At 40.0% G+C, this 17859-nt stretch overlaps 1 protein-coding gene across 5 annotated transcripts in view; it reads right to left on the bottom strand.

The window, feature by feature from the left end:
- The window catches only part of mcc (MCC regulator of WNT signaling pathway), a 61290-nt gene that overhangs the window by 18184 nt on the left and 25247 nt on the right, over positions 1-17859 (bottom strand). For all 5 annotated transcript variants that reach the window (XM_057319715.1, XM_057319720.1, XM_057319728.1 and 2 more), the window contains 9 exons: positions 13402-13544; positions 9190-9338; positions 7556-7719; positions 6495-6701; positions 3499-3645; positions 3286-3375; positions 1853-2001; positions 1636-1776; positions 216-316 (listed from right to left, as the gene is read on the bottom strand). In XM_057319715.1, coding sequence (XP_057175698.1) covers positions 216-316; positions 1636-1776; positions 1853-2001; positions 3286-3375; positions 3499-3645; positions 6495-6701; positions 7556-7719; positions 9190-9338; positions 13402-13544 — 1291 coding nt within the window. The remainder of the gene's footprint in view (positions 1-215; positions 317-1635; positions 1777-1852; positions 2002-3285; positions 3376-3498; positions 3646-6494; positions 6702-7555; positions 7720-9189; positions 9339-13401; positions 13545-17859) is intronic.

The following is a 17859-nucleotide window of genomic DNA, read 5'->3' as shown; positions in this document are numbered from 1 at the left end:
GAGAGAGAGAGAGAGAGTGTGTGTGTGTGTGTGTGTGTGTGTGAGGAAGAGAGAGAGAGAGTGTGTGTGTGTGTGTGAGGAAGAGAGAGAGAGAGTGTGTGTGTGACTACAATTGTTACAGTATATGAATCTTAATGAAAGCACTGAATACCATTAATATAAATAACAACTTTTATGAACGCGTTTGTATGTGTGTGTGTGTGTGTGTGTCATACCGACAGCACTGACTCCAGCAGCTCTGAACTGACCCAGGACCAGTCCCTGTTCACTCTCTGCCAGCACCAGGAGCAGCTCATAGGCCTCAATACACTGTTCACTGCAAACACACACACGCACACGCGCACGCGCACACGCACACACACACAATGATGCACAACACTGACACACATCATGAGATCTGCTCTGAGTCCTCTCAGAACTACACTCAACACATCCCATCACAATGATAACAGTGTTGGTTTGCTCAAGTGCACTCACGTGTGTGTGTGTGTGTGTGTGTGTGTGTGTGTGTTTAATCGTTGTGTTTTATGCATTTGGCGCCGTCTGTGTCTTGTGAGTGTTTGACCGGCCCATGTAACAACACCCCCCCAGCATCCACACAGCGCGATGACATCACAGTCTCACGGGACGAAATTCAATCAAAGCCTCCTTCTGCCTCATACAGATGGTCTGATCTGACGCACCATCAGAGAATCAGCCAATCAGATTCAAGCGTTTCTGCATTTAATCACCAGCGCTAATAAAATCACTCATTACGTTAGAAGAGAAAACAAAACAAAAGAAACAAGAGGAACACGCTTCATCTTAATGATCTGATGTGTGTTATGAACGTTATTAATACAGTATAAGAGTTTATTCATATAGTGGCTGATCCAGAAACAGATGTTATTAATAAAATGACATCTCATGCAGTGTGTAATGTTGCTGTGTGTGAATGTTAGCAGTCTGCCAAGTTGTGAAGCCGAAAGTGAACGAATAACAAAGTTATTGGTTTGGGAAAAAAGGAGTCGACTCTGAATCACGCGAACGAGTCGTCTGTCGTTCTTATTTCAGTTCCGGGTCGGATTTGCGTCACTCGGTGTGATGTCCGCCTACGTTCCATTTGCGACGCTGCACGCGGTAGACCAATCACAGCAGACTAGACCAGCTGACCAATCAGATCAGAGTAGGCTGACAGAAAGGAGGGGCTTAGACAGATGAATCGTCGAACGAATCATTTGAGAGTCACTCAAGAAGTAAGTTAACAATAACAGCCTGTTATTAGAAAGTGTTTATATACCGTGTATGTACGTAAACTTGTTGTTGGACACTCCATGAACCAAAGTAGGACCTTAAAGATCACAAAATATTTACTCTTTAAAACACTATGAACGCCATGAATACAAATGAACCCTAGAAGCGTGTATGCATATGTTTGAGAGAGGTTTTGTGTCGTGATAAGAAATCTCTTCATCAGAACGGTGTGCAGGTCACCACCGCTGTCATCTTTTATCAAATAATGACGCTGTGGGATGAACCGTTAGACCTCACTTGTATTCAGCACACTGCCCGTATGTAAATATGTCCGTGTTAGGAATCAAAAAGTAATAAAATGATGCTCTCTAAGGTCACAACATCATTGAAAGTCACAAGTACCTGTACTGCAGTGCCAGACGGAGCGCTGTGGCATTAGACTCGTATTTGCCCACCAGCATACTCATCCTCTCTGCATTACTCTTACACTCCTCCAGCGTGATGGTCAGCAGATCGTTCTGAGACTTCAAGTGCTCGATGCGACTGAGAGACAGAAGAGTTAGCGTCACATTAACGCCGACTTATCGTCATACATCTGGAGAGACGTGTGAAGTCCAACCTGTTGAGTCGTTCTGTCTCCACCTCGAACTCTCTGATCTTGCTCTCAGATATGGCCGAGCCGTGCGAGTACAGCGTCTGGAAGATCTCTTGAATATTAGAGCAGTCCTGGAGAGAATGAGCCAGATGCTCAGCTACATTACTGGACACCTGCAAACACACAAAACAACACAACACACATCACTTTAATACAGTAAATACAGCATGAACATAAGTTATCCGATGCTTTAACTGCATGCAGACTGCAGTTATGTAGTATAAATCATTCAGTCTCAGGCTTTAATAGCCTTAAGGACGAAAACTAATCGCTTCAAGCAAGGTTATTTTAGTTTATTGAAATCAAATCAAATATTGTCCTAAAAATTATTGGAAAAACTTAAAATAAACGAAAAATTAAAATGTTGCCTCAGATATAAACTGAAAGTTTAAGGCACTAAAACTATATTATACCATGGTCTGTTTGAATACTAGATTCTGATTGGCTGGAAGGGTGTGCATTAAAACTGTTTAACGCACAGGTAGCTCCAGTCAGTTTGATCAACGTTTAAAATAAAAATGTCACCCGTCTGATCAAAAATGACACTGCAAACATCAATAACAGATTTAACTTGGCAAATGACCATGGTATAAGCGGGATAATCCACGGCTAGCCATGCATTAAAGGATTTTTAAATCCTTTAATTAAAGCACGGCTAGCTGTGGATTATCCCTTACTTAATAAACAAAAACAAAAATACAAATAAATTAATTTTAAATAGTAAAATAGTAAAAATAAATAAAACGACAAAAGCATATAACAAAATTGCTAAAAATGTAACTAAAAATGAACATAAAAACAAAAAATCCCAAAATGAAAGCTAATTTAACATATTAATAAAACTCAAAACAAAACTAAAATAACTTTAACTTCAAGTTAAAAGAATGTAACAAGACGTCTTATAATATAACTGACAACACAAAATAACACCGTGTCTACACTGGACGACACCACATGACACGCGGCTTGTTCTAATGGGATTGTTGCGTCGCGCCGGTGTGGACAAAATTTTAAATGATAATGGGTTCTAATGCGTCCGGTGTAGACACGGTGTAATAAGCAACAAGCACTTTTACAAGTTTGACAAGAAGAGATTTGGAGAGATTTTTGCAAAACCCAGTGACAAACATGAAGGGTGACTAATGATTTATGGCAAGAAATAAACATCACGAAATATGGAGATATGAGGTTTCAGAAGGACAATAGCGATTTGCATAAGGAATTGCAATTTGTCTTCTTTCATGCATTATTTTGCATGAACTTTACACACCTTATGTTGGACTTAATTTAACTTTATGTCATTCACAATATATCAAGTCTAAAGTGACTTACGAGTTTTATGAAACACTTTCAGTAAAGTGAATATAAGATTATACAAGAAACAAAAAATCTCTCACCCCAATACTGCTGATCTCAGAGCCCAGGACGGATCTCTCAACTGATGATGATTCTGATCGTGTCTTGGACAGCTTTACTCGCTCTGCCACCTGCACACAAACACATTCACAAACACATGATTAGCAGATGGCTTCAACAACGTCTACTCTAGATAATTACACACTTATATTGATAAACGTGAATGATAGATAAAGGATGAGAGGAATGGTAACCTTGGCAACAGGGATGTCATTACTGCTGCTGCTGGTGCTCAGTTCTCCTGTGCTGGGGTTCACGGGTCGACCCGCCGCCGTCAGGCGGCCAGGACTGGACGGACCCCCCGGCTGTATGCTCTGGAGACGTGTCTGTAGCTCACGGACCTTCAGGGACAGAGCGGAGAAAAAAATCGGTGTGACAGAGTGAGACAGAGATCTAAAGTTTATATAAAGAGATGAGACTGAGCTGCTGTCTGTATTCAGAGAGAGAGAGAGAGTGTAAATGTGACAGGAAAAGATGTTAGCCGTTTTCCTGCCATATGAAAGGCTGCCAAAGGACAAATAAAGGACTACGTGGCAAACTAAGACTGTTTCCAGCCCAAAACCACCTCACACGCACACAAACCTTTTTTTACCATTAATACTTAATTACACAAAAGTCTGGTATTTTCTTTAAAAACTGATTTTGGGGGGGGCATTTTTGTGCATTTTCGATATTGCCATAAGTTTATGAAAACATTTAGCCTGACTACGTCAGACTTCATAAGTCCGCTCAATTTCAGTTGGCTTCTGTACTCAGTCTGATATAGCAAACCAGCTCCCAGATGATCTCCGGCTCCGCACCAGCCGTCCAACCAACCGACAGAGGGCGGGGCTGAGAGCCGTGACGTAGACGCTAAGCGCCGAATTTAACATTGTAGTTTAGGTTAGAGAAATCTAAAACGACAGCGGACATGAGACACGGGATGTTATTCTCTCTGTTGTGGAGAATATTCCGGCGTTTGCCAACTGAAGCCCGAACAACAAGAGTGTTTGGTTCACATGTTGAATGGAGGTGATTTCCTCAGCTTTTTTATGGTCCTTGGAGTTTTCTCGGTGTATCTCGGTCTCTTTTATCTGTCGAGCTCCGCTGGCACCCTTTTGACAGGTCAGTGTCTCTTTCTTTTCCAGTCCTTGAACATTGCCATGTCATGCTGTGATCGTGCCATTAAGTTGCAGAATTTCCGACAGACTCGAAATGAACGAAGAGCTGCTGTGTTTAACAGAACTGATCCTAACTTTGACAGTTGGCTGCAAATATTTTCTTGTTTGTCTCTACTGCTGTTAAATATGAGTTTAGATGCACTAACTGTACCGTAGATGCGCAGATTTACTTCACATAATCTGCAAAAGTCGTTCACAGCCATCTTCACGCCGGTATTTCGCTCCATGGTTTTGTTTTCGCTGCATACTTGTGTTTGAATGTTCCACTAAAATTGTAAGAATATTGTTTTTATACCTAAACCTAAATATATTTATTTTTTGTAACTAAATGTTTAAAGAGATGATATGACAGGGCTAAACACTATTTACGATTTAAAAACGCTGTATTTTCCACACACCGTGCATGTTTGTATCTCCTCTTTGCTCCGCCTCTCTGAAACGCGCAGATTTTGAACAAAGCTCATGGCTCTGAAAAGCGAGGTGTGCTGTGATTGGCCAGTTCACCAGTGTGTAGTGATTGGTGGAATACTGCAAGCGTGTGAGGGAAATGTAACGCCTCTGACCATATTTGGAACATCAGGTTCCTCTTCAGTTGTACTGACAGGTACGCCCACCTTACTTGCGTCTACATTTGGGCGGTCTTAGTCAAATCAGACCACCAACTGACGTAGATTTGTGGGGGTGTGGCTACACGAGGTGTTTCAGGCAGGTCTGGGTGAGCATTCGCTTTTACATAGAATGACTCTTTTGTTCCCACACTTTCATTTCTGCAATTTTACACGTCTAATACATGCATGAGCAACTTATAACACACCAAAGACATAAAAAACACGTGTTCGTGCCATATGACCCCTTTAAGAACTCTAAGAATACTCTTTAATATTACTGTAACAATTTAGCGAGAACCTTGAGAGAACCTTAGCCAAAAGTCTGAGCACGTTCCCTGTTAGCTGGAATATTGTTTCATCATTCCAACACTAAAGAAACACTTAACAAATGTTTTATCTGAACAGTGTTCTTTTCTATTAAGCTACTGCTGAATCCTCGGGCATTTCCACATTTTGAACATCGCAGGTCTTCACTCAAACAGACACGGTAATCTGATCACGAGTCTGAGGAAAGAGCGAGCAATGCATCGCACCAATTAGCCCATCACCGGACAGATTTCATTAGGACTAATGCGACGCAGGCCGTCTGTCACGAATCTGAACCCGACGTTTCTGTAAAACCCTTTGACCTTTTTCACTCTATGCATCTCTGCACTAATCACATCACGTCTCTAACTGGCTTCAGACGGCCAGATTGGATTACCGGCTGCAGTCTGATCGATCCGAGAGGATTCTCCTCTTCCCAACGCGGGGCGGCGTGCCGAGGACACTGGCGGTCTTAATTTAAGCTCAGTAAATAGATCCATCACGAGAGCCCTGACATACGTGTGCGGAGGAAACACGGCTATATTTAAAGCAGCTCGCCGCAGTCGTTTGAGCCGCCGAGACCATGATTACTAGCTTGGCTTTGTGGCGAGGGTTCGTTTGATTGGCTACCGCAGGTCAGCTGCTGTTTCTGTGTGTGTGTGTCATGCTTTAATGGTCAATGTGATCCCTCTCAATAAGAGAGAAACCGCAAGCACACTCGCTCGCTTGCTGCCGCCCATTCCACCCCAGCAGCTTTAAATATTGATATTTTCTCTGTTTGTTACGAGCTGTTGGGCTCACTGCAGGAAGGGATGACGGGTCCATGTCTGAATGCTCGACTTCAAGCTACAGTTCATCTACACATTAATCCACAAACTGTACAGTTTCCACAAACTAGATTTTCATCAAACAAAGTCATTTTTTTGCCAATGCAAAACTCACTGCCAAGATGTCAGGATGTCGTGGGCGTTGCTGTGGTGTTGCTATGCAACAAGAGCGGTTCCGGGTGGTTGCTTATCGGCCAAGGGTAAAAGGGCTTAACACGGGGTCTCTTTGATATTCGGGGCCCTGATGGATAAACGTTTTCCATGCACATATTGAGATGTAAAGTCTCACCCGTCTACGCAGACGGTCTCGCTCCTCTCTGATGGCGTTCATGGTGGCTTTGGTTCGGTTCAGATCTTCTTCTTTACTGCACAGCATCGCCGTCAAACTCTCGTTTTCCTCCCGGAGTCCAGCGAGCTCTTTCTCCCAGCGCAGACGCTCCTCACACAGACTGGGATAGAAATCCCGTCCCAGAGCTCCCTCGATCTCCTCCACCGTCTACACGCACAGATAGACACGAAAACACAAACAAGTTAACAGACGGGTAGACACACGCGCACACGCACACACACACACACACACACAGGCTTTGGTTGACTATCCCCGTGGGGACAGTCCATAGGCGTAATGTTTTTATACTGTACAAACTGTATATTCTATCCCCTAACCCTATCCCTAAACCTAAAGATCATAGAACACTTTTTGCATTTTTAGATTTGTAAAAATATTATTCTGTACAATTTATTAGCTTTTGTGCCCATGAGGACCTCAATTTTGGTCCCCACGGTGACACGAGTCCCCATGTGTTGGTGTGTATTCAGGTTTAGGTCCCCACCGGGATATACAAACATGAACACACACACACACACACACACACACAATAACAACAGAAAGACTTTCATGATGCGACCGCACCATTAAACAGAATTCTACAGAAGTGCGAGAGACGATGCGTCACACATTAATGAACGCTGGAGAGAGGAAATCTGCTGGATAAACTCATAGTAAACTCAGACGCTTGACACCTAACAGTGAGTCAGCAGAGAAAAAAAGATGGAGACCGTACTCTACACCCTGTTGTAAATGATTCATAATACCAGCGTGAAGTGGGTGGGTATAAATATGATATGTAGAGTTGTTCAGTTTCTCAGACTTTACTCATCGAGCCTGACGGAGAAAAAAGACGTGTGACATTTAGTGAAAAGCTTCTGCGAGCAAATACTGAAATGACCTCAGACAGAAAGAGCACAGAGCACCCGCTGTCATCACAAACCAACTGATGCACATTAAACACAGACAGACAAAGACCACAAGCTAAAAATCAGACTTTTTTTAAAGGTTTTTTTTTGTACCTTAATGGCCAGATCACAGTGTTCGCTGGCGGTCGTGAGCTGTTCGATGTGTCTGTCCACTTCAGCCACAGACAGACTGCACGTGCTCTTCTTACGGCCGCACAAGACGCTCTCCAACCCCGTGAGAACCCGCTGGAGCTCTGAGTTCAGATCACTGCAGTTATCTATAAGAGAAGATGATGCAGAACACTTCATTCTGTGTCCTTGAGCTTCGTCTTTTCTAAACACCACGTTTTATTTAATCTGGAATGCACTGGATGATGAAAAGGGCTTTCCACAGCAAAAGGGGTTAAAGTCCCACCGATCTTTTATTTTAATCTTTTTTTTCATGAAATATTGCAGCGTTTATTGTAAATTGTTGATCAATGTGGGTCTTTCTCTTTTTAATATTCGTGTGCCCTCATAATCTTCAGTTAAAATCTGAAAATGCACTACCGCCCTCTTGTGTCTATCCATCTCAAATGACGTAAATTAGACTGCTTGGGCGGAGCATCTGTTAACTCCTCCCCTTCAACGGTCAGTCTGCTCCCAGTTCCATTTCAAGATGCAACGATTGATTTTATACATCCGGTCGCAGAAAAATGCAAGCCACGCCCACTATTTTTCATTTGAAAATCCGTTTCACTTGGAAATGCGCCAAAATAAGCAAGTAAAAACGATCGCAACTTCCGGTTCAAAGTTCAGTCAGGATTGTGCTGAATGACAACTAGGCTTATATGAATCAATACAATCTGACAACATAAGTGGATTATTGATCTCAAGATGTATTCATATTTCAATCACCACTCTGTAGGTATGGCATTGGATGTATATACATTAGCCACGAAAAGAAAAACTCTCGTTTCAGTCAATAAATTGACATATAAAACTCATCATTTATATGGCATAGTTTTAAAGTAAATGAAATAGATGTCATAGAAGAACGTGAATGTGGATCTTCTTGAGTTTAGAAACGTTTCTCGACTATGTTTGGTTACACAACTGGTCACATGATATATGGAAAACCAATAGCATTCAGCATCAAATCTGGTAAAGCATGTGTTCACTCAGCATATCTGAAAATATCTCCACAAATTACGACAAATTTCTCTTTTGAGTAAACTAACCCGACGCTTTCTTTCTGTCTGTGATTGGTTGTAATAGAACAATTTATTTTATATTTAACTTTTTATAAATTGTATGAAATTAAATTAAAACTACTCAAGCGACCTGACGGCTCAGGGTGTTAAAAGCACTCGTGTCAAGTGTATCAGCCTGATCAAGTGGGAAAACAAAAGAAAACATCCCAACAACACACAGGGAACAGATGACAACATCGCTCGTTTTATGACTTTAAACTTGTTTGAAGCCTGAAGTCATTTCTTACTGGATGTTGTGAATCACAAAGCAGGTTAGAATCGGGTGTGAATGAATGTCTCATGTCATGTCAAACCCGAATGACTTTCTTTCTTCTACAGAACACAAAAGAAGATATTTTGAAGAACGATTTCAACTTTGACTTCCATTGACTTCCATTGTATGAATACAAAACCACTGAGCCATTTCTCAAAATATCTTCTTTTGTGTTCCACTAAAGAAAGACTGGCACACAGGTTTACAACCACATGAGAGAGAATAAGATGTGTTTGTGTCACCCATGTCTGCGGTCACCAGGGTGGACTGGTTTTCAGGCAGTGAGATGGACGCCTGGTCCGGGTCCTGATCGATGCTCTGCTCATCCTCATTAACCTCCTGTTGACTCTGACTGAGCTCAGAGCGGATTTCAGAAAGTTCATCTTCTTCCCTGAAAGACACACAAACAGACAATGTCATGAACTAAAACAATAACCACAAGACTTTAATGTCATTGAGTTACATCAAACACAACATAACAGCGAGTAAATCACATTTTTAGAGAAAATTCTGTCATCATTAACTCATCCTGGAGTTGTTCCTAATCTGCATACGTTTTTTGTTCTGATGAACACAGAGAAAGATATTTGGAATAATGCTCGTAACCAAACAGTTCTTGATCGCCATTGACTACCATTAGGGATGTAACGATTCACTCATGCGATACGATGCGACTCACGATACTGATCTCACGGTACGGTTTATTTTAGAAATGAACAAGTCCCCTTTTATTATTTCTCAAATGCTGCACATTTCTTTGTCAAATAACAAAACTAAACTGCAATTTTAAAACAAATTCCAAATCAAATAAAAAATGATTAATAATACAAAAGTCTCTTTAATATAAACAAACTAAGACTTTGTCTGTGCTTTTCTACATTTAAGAAATATCAGCATATTTGCTGAGTTTTCCAAGTTTGCGGTAAACACAGCTGCCCCTGCTGTTCAAAACATGTACTGCGATTCATATAACATCTCAACCGACATGAATCTTCACACATTATAAACGATTTTCAACCGGCTCACGGTGAATCCATACACCCCTAACTACAACAGTAGGAAAAATGACAATGGTAATCAAAAGTGCCCCAGAACGGTTTGCTTTCCAACATTCTTCAAAATATCTTCTTTTGTGTGCAGCAGAACCAAAAAAACTATGGAAGTCAACGGTGGCCAAGAACTGTTTGGTTACAAGCATTCTTCTGAATATCTTTCTCAGCGTTCATCAGAACAGAGACATTTATGCAGATCTGGAACAACTTGAGGGCGAGTAAATGATGATTTCCATTTTTGGGCGAACTGCTCCTTTAAGTGGAAGAAATCAAATAGAATCTTTAATATCACATTTTAATATCACATTTGTTGAGCCCAGTTGGCTCAACAGCAGCGCATTAAAGCACAGGAATGAATATGAGATTGAACGGAGTCACCGGAGGCCTCCAGACATCCGGCATATTCTAATTTCTCTAATGAGGATGCAAACGTTCAGACCTGCTGCATACACGTGAAGCGTCTCTAATGAAACAACAGCACTGGAGCGCATCAACATGCACACGCACACGCACGCGCAGCACAGCAGGTGAACTGAATAAACTCTCTCGTCACAACACGCACGCTATTAATGAGCCGCACAGAGAATGCAGTTCATTCCAGAGTTCATCCTGAGCTCTCGAGCACACACTAATGTCTGAATGTGTTTCAAGACCGATGACAAGATGAGCAGCGATACGGGTACATTCATCTGGACGTTTGTGAGAATTCGAGGGAGCATTGAATCAGACGACATCGCTAGAAATAACAGTAAATTCCTCCGTGTTCAGTATTTCTGTGGTCACTTGTGCAGCTCTGTCTAAATGTAGAGGTGAATAAAAGCTCTTGTCTAAACCTTTAGTGTACCGTCTACCTATAGAAACAAGAGCTGTGAGCTTGAAATATAGCAAATGTGCATATTAAAATAGTTAAGTTAGTTTTCAGTAAAAACTGAAAGATTTTAATACTTCAACATACAGGTGCATCTCAAAAAATTTGAATTTCATGAATAATTTTTTTATTTTATTTCCAAAAAGTAAGCGTTCTCATTTCATAGATTCATTGTACAAAGTGAACCATTTCATAAGTTTTTTGTTTTAATTCTGATGGCTACGACGTTTAAAATTAAAATACAGTTTCTCAAAAAATGCGAATATTTTTTCAAAGATGAATAAAAAATGATTTGCAAAACAGAAATGTTCAAGATCTCCAAAGTAGGTTAAATGATGTGCTAAATACTTGGTTGGGGCTCCTTTTGCGCGAATTACTGCTTCAATGCGGCGTGGCATGGAGGTGATCAGCCTGTGGCACTGCTGAGGTGTTATTGAAGCCCAGGTTGCTTTAAAGGGGTCATATGACACGGCTAAAATGAATATTATAATATATATGCAATGTGTATACACGATTTAAAAACGCTGTATTTTCCACACACCGTGCATGTTTGTATCTCCTCTTTGCTCCGCCTCTCTGAAACTCGCAGATTTTGAACAAAGCTCATGGCTCTGAAAAGCGAGGTGTGCTTTGATTGGCCAGTTATCCAGTGCGTAGTGATTGGTGGAATACTGCAAGCGTGTGAGGGAAATGTAACGCCTCTGACCATATTTGGAGCATCAGGTTCCTCTTCAATTGTACTGACAGGGGTTTTTTGTGGGGGTGTGGCTACACGAGGTGTTTCAGGCAGGTCTGGGTGAGCGTTCGCCTTTACATAGAATGACTCTTTTGTTCCCACACTTTCATTTCTGCAATTTTACGTGTCTAATACATGCATGAGCAACTTATAACACACCAAAGACACAGAACAACACGTGTTCACGCCATATGACCCCTTTAATGGTGGCCTTCAGCTCGTCCGTATTGTTTGATCGGATGTTTCCTCATCTTGACAATACCACAGATTCTTTTTTGGAGTTTGCTTTTCTGAAATTAAATTACAAAATAAAAAGAACTTGTTTATGATATTCTAATTTTTTGAGATGCATCTGTAGTCGTGTACAAATTCAAAGTTTTAGGTGGATGCAGAGACCGGAGAGAGAGAGAGCAATGCTTTCTTTTTCCCAGACAGAATGTGAAACACGTATGTTAGTTATATCGTTTTTATTTTATTTTTTTAATGCATTTGAAAATCATTTACATAGGCATTATCCTACTGAATATCGCATTACTTAGGAAGCATATCACATTGTATCATGCCAACATCAATCTATTGGAATCAAATTCGAGTCAACCTCTCGTGCACTTACAAGGTTGCTTTTCAATTAAGATGCTGTCTGACTAGGCAGCTGCCTACATATTTGATATTTTTTATGCATCGATGTAGAAAATTGCACTATGTGTATGCATGAGGCAATTACGTTGATAAAAATGGAAAATCTCCATCCCACTTGAAATTCACTCCCCGGACTCCAGTCTTCACTATTTCCAGCTCTGAATCGTATGCAACATCACCAGATTTACTGTGACAATGTCTCGGTCAGATGGTGCAGGGCTGCAGTTGAAGGGTAAAACTCTCCCAGGGGTCTGCAGCAGACGAGACCACCGCAGACGCTGACACCCAGACTGACCTCAGACAGCTGTGCTCAATGTATGTGCGTGTGGTCCACAAATAACTGTTGTGCAAATGTTTGTGTTTGCAAGTGTGTGTTTGTGCATATACACTTTGCTGGGGTTCCTGCCAGGCAGGAGAAATAAAAACTGAATCAAATGAGAGCGAAATTATTGAAACACGTGAAGAGTAAGTGTAAGAGAATGTGTCAAATGAATGTAGATTGTAGAGGTTTTGGGTAAATGTGATGAGAAACGTTCATGTCGAGATCTTCACTAATATTGACTTTTCATTGCAGACTTGACAAATCTGAGCTCAGTTTGACACATTGTTGACATCTCTTCTCAAACTCTAATGACAGACACATTTGTCAGATTTCGGACTCTTTTTCTCAGGAGAAATACAGTATCTTCCGAGATGCAGAGGTTTCCACTTGCTCTCATCTGATGTCATGAATGTCATTGGATAAATACCGGAGATATTAAAGAGATCTTATCTGTATTTTTATAATGGATTCTCAGCAGGGCTACAAACATTTTTTATATCAACCCATCATGATAGGGAACATAATAAACAGGACCAGACTGCCCGTGTGTGTGTGTGCTTGTATACATGATTTATGAGGACACAAATCTGTGTAATGACATGTGTATAACAACGTAAACATGGTTTATGGGGACACTTCCTGTTTCCTCGTAAACTAAAATGCTTAAAAAACATACTAAATGATAATTTTTTTTAAAGAAAAAAAAGAAAGGTTTTATGTGCTATTAGGGTTAGGGAATAGAATATACAGTTTGTTCGGTATAAAAATCATTACGTCTATGGAGAGTCCTCGTAAACCACATATGCAAGTATGTGTGTGTGTGTGAGTGTTAAGCACCTGATGGTGGTCCCCTGCAGCAGGTCGATCTTCTTGTTGAGTTCTGCGATGATGCTGTGCAGCTCTGTGATTCGCTCCTCGTAGCGTAGAGTGGTCCTCTCCTGCACATCCTCATGCTCCTGCAGCAGATGCGACTGCTCACACTGCACACACACACAGCATGACTGAGATGAACAATGCAAAGTAACACTCAGGAAAACAACAAGATGAAATAAATAAATAAACAAACAACATGCTGTGCGCAGACACACATGCACACAGCGTGAGTGATACAACATAAAAATCACACACACTGTCCTACTGAACACCTCACACTACAAGTGTAAGAAATCACAAACACATCACTGAAGATTTGTATAGAAAACAAATACATTCATTCATTTATTCATTCATTCACTTGCAGCCTCAGACAAAAATGTCACAATCCGCCATTAACATGAAACCAGACAGAGATTCATGATAGCCTCAAATTTATCCAGAGGATGACAGCGAGTTCAATAGTTTATAGCTTTGAAGAGTTCATTTGCAAAAACTCTGTTTTAAAATTGTTTCAATAACCATTTTTATTGTGCATTCCAAGTAATATCACTCAAAGTTGGGTTGTTTTGATTAAGTAATAATAACAAAAAAATTACAGCTAACTAACACAATGACAACATCATAAAAAAATATGATTTTTGAACATTTTTAAAACAGAGTTGTCTGTTTTTGCAAATAAACTCTTAATTTACTCTTAATAAGAAATGTGTGCAAAAACATCCATGATACAACAATTTATACACTAAAATCTGTAAAAAGAGGGCACAAAATACTGTATAAATTTTTACAGTTGTTTTACTTGTATTCTTTCATTTTGCACTGCATTCATTTGCATTTTAGCATTACCAGAAGTAAAATAAAGGAAAATGTTCTTGTAATTTTCTGCCAGTACTTCATCCGTTTTTTTCACAGTGTAGCACTAAAACATTTTTACGATAGGTTTACGTTATGTTAAAGTTGTTTTATAAAGTTTACGTTTAACATTACAAACAGTAAAAACAATAAAGTGTCTATAGGATTGTGGTTGAATGGTTACGCTCGCAGTAACATTAGGACTATGAGCGTCTAAACAGAAATTCATCAACCTGATCATCAAACATATATTACGCTAAAAAATAATAAAAGCATTTCACATAAGAGTGAGTTAACAGTGACTGAATTTGCCTAATTCAATAAACTTTCTCTCGAACTTTTCATTTGAACATGTAAAGGAACATTTGAATTCCTTACGGTAAATGAAAACAATCTGCTTGTGTGTTGCCTTTTAGTTACAAAGAGCAAAGCAGTGATCACTCAGTACTGTTGCATTTACACAGAATTACACCATTTATACACTCCATTACGAGGAATATCTTTTATCTTACCTATATGAACAACGACACAAGATATATCAGTGGAATAACTGCTCGTTCTTTTGACAACAATGAATGTGTTAACAGCTCTCAAGAATAAACAGTGTGACAAGCAAGCACATAAGATATAAAGACAAAATGAAACTGTAAATAGGAAAATAGGTAAAAAACTAAGAATAGGACATAGGGCAGAACCCCAGCGGCCTGACAGATTTTACGTCAACGGGAAACCAGATCTCATCTTTCTCTAAGTGTGTGTGTGTGCTCGTTCACTTCTGGAATGACCTTAAAGGAACGGCATGTTTCTCTGGCTTGAGTTAAAGAGTCCGTGTGAAAACAAAACACAGTCAATCACTCAGTCCAAACGAGGACAGACAATAGCCGTTAAACACACACTAAACCTCCAACAAGAGCAACAATTACTGCACAATGACCGTATTGATAAATCACAGACTGAATCTGAAACGCTGCAGAACTCAAAACGGAACGATAGACGGAATAATTATAACATACCTTCCTTCACCAGCATGTATTCAGCACAGATAACAATCCCAGAATACACTGCAACATGCCAGATGAAGTGAGATAAATATACAGACAGGGTCAATCGGTCTCAACTCAAACAGAGGTCCCCGGCTAAAAATGTTTATCAACATCATTTTCTGGAGTAAAATGTACACAAATGAAGACAGACAAAATATGAAACGGCATAGATCACATCCGTCATTTTTCCTGATATTTGGAACGAATTAGAGGTTTTAAGATGAGGGTGGGATTCTTTTATTTATACACAGAGAACGGTTGATCTGTAGCAATCCCTGCTGCATTACATGACAATGTTACACGACAACATGCCTGTCACTCAAGAAATATTACAAAATCTTAACCTTTAATATTTTTGTTGTATTTGTACTGTATTGTTCTCTGTATGTATTCTATGTAATAATTTTCCTCTTTTCTGTGATTTCTATGTAAAGCTGCTTTAAAACAGTGAAAAACAAACTTGAATTGAATTATATAGTATATAAAATATAGCTGTGCAATGACAATACAATTTTTTTAACTAAATTATTATTATTATATATTATTTAATTGGATTTAATTCTATCATTGAGTTACTGAATTACTCCGTACATATTAATAAAAGCCATGTAATATTTTGTCTTTTATCACTATTTATGTTGGTCTTTCTTAAAAACAACACTGAAAAAATATAAAAAAGAAAGAATTATATCAAATTAAATAATATAAAATATAGCTGTGCAATGACAATAAAACTGTATTATTCTTTTATTCAAAAAATAAATATTTCATTTAATTTAATTTGATTTGATTTAATCTTTGAGTTACTGAATTACTCAGAAAAGCCATGTAATATTATGTCTTTTATCACTATTTATGTTGGTCTTTCTTAAAAAAAAACTGAAAAAATATCGAAAAGAAAAACAATATTTTCCAAAATGTGGTTTATTTGACAAGCAAAGACCAAGCCTAAAAATCGAATTAAAATGAACTGTTTTACAGAACATTCTGGCACGTGGCGTACTGTAATCTTGTGCTTAAAGAGTATTGTATCATTCTTTTGCTCACATCAAACTGTCAATGTCTTTAAAGGCAGCTGTCTACAGTAAGGACAGTAAGGCAGCTCACCTGATGTTAGACGAGAGCTCGACAGAAACATCTGAGAAGTGAGACGGCAGATGTAAACATGTTCTTGTCTTTAATGAAGAGGATGTGTTCAGAATAACCCTCGCACTGATGTTTTGGCCTGCGGTTGACGTTTATGGCTGCGTTTCAGCGCTAATTCACATTGGCAACAACACGAGCTTTGTTTCTGCTGAGAACTCAGAAGTGGATAATAAGTGGCGCTTCATGAGAAAACAACAATACAGAAGCATTCGACACAGAGAACGAGTCCCCTTAATAGTGCTCAGTGAAACAGACTGGAGGTCAAAGGTCAGAACACCTTCATGTACTCGGCACTATGTCTCCGGGTGGAGTTCAAAGGTCAAGGCATGTGCCCGAGGCAGTCTCACACCATTATGTTCAACAAGATTCCTTCATCCCTACTCCATACATTAGCAGCTTTCTAACTAGTACACATAATTCAGTGTTCATCCATCAGCATTAGCAGAGCGACGCCTCGGCGGATTCGTGCTGCTGGGGAACCAACGCCATGTCAGTCTCTGCCGTCACCAGACATTCACTCACAGCTAGATGAACTGATGTCAGATGGAGCCCGTCTCACTGCCGGGGGGAGATGAGACAAGGCTTCTGCGCTGAAAGAGACACATCCAGATGTGCCTTTCCTGCCTGGACTCCAGAGAAATGAGCTGTCAGATTCACAATTACCGCCATGTGTCACAATAAACACTCGCGCAACCGATTACAAGCGCGGCGGTGTCATTATCGAGTGTTTACGGTTGATGTGTTGTTGAGGATCTCGTAAAGTAACACAATAAATGGACAATGTGATATAACCTTCATGTAATACATCATCACTGTCGGTCAGTTTATTGTTTTATAAATCATAATTGCTCACTCTTAAATCTGTGTGTGGCTTTCACAAGTATGTACCCAATAAAAGCATTACAATAAATGTGTGACTAAACCTCCCAAGCCCATCGGATCATCAAACGGTCAGTAAACATCTTAACGCACACATTATCTATGAGTGTCATATTTAAAACACAAACTTCAGGATCACTTACGGGTTCCTGTGAAGGTGTGGACAACATCAGCGAGCAGATCACTGCCGACACATAAATGAGTAATGAAATCTTGACAACTGTGTCACTAACGACAGGAAAACTCTGAGACGCTTCTTTAACACACACACACACACACGCACCCACACACACACATACACACACGCGCACACACGCGCACACACGCACGCACACACACGATGACACACAATCAGACTGTCTGATTTCACTGACATCACACACACACGCACACAAACAAACACGCACGCACACACACACACACACACACACACATGATGACACACAATCAGACTGTCTGATTTCACTGACATCACACACACACGCACACAAACAAACAC

The sequence above is a fragment of the Triplophysa rosa genome, linkage group LG2 (assembly GCF_024868665.1).
Source record: "Triplophysa rosa linkage group LG2, Trosa_1v2, whole genome shotgun sequence".
NCBI lineage: Eukaryota > Metazoa > Chordata > Actinopteri > Cypriniformes > Nemacheilidae > Triplophysa > Triplophysa rosa.
The sequence above is the reverse complement of the archived record's forward strand: the minus strand, read 5'-3'. Positions and strand labels throughout refer to the sequence as shown.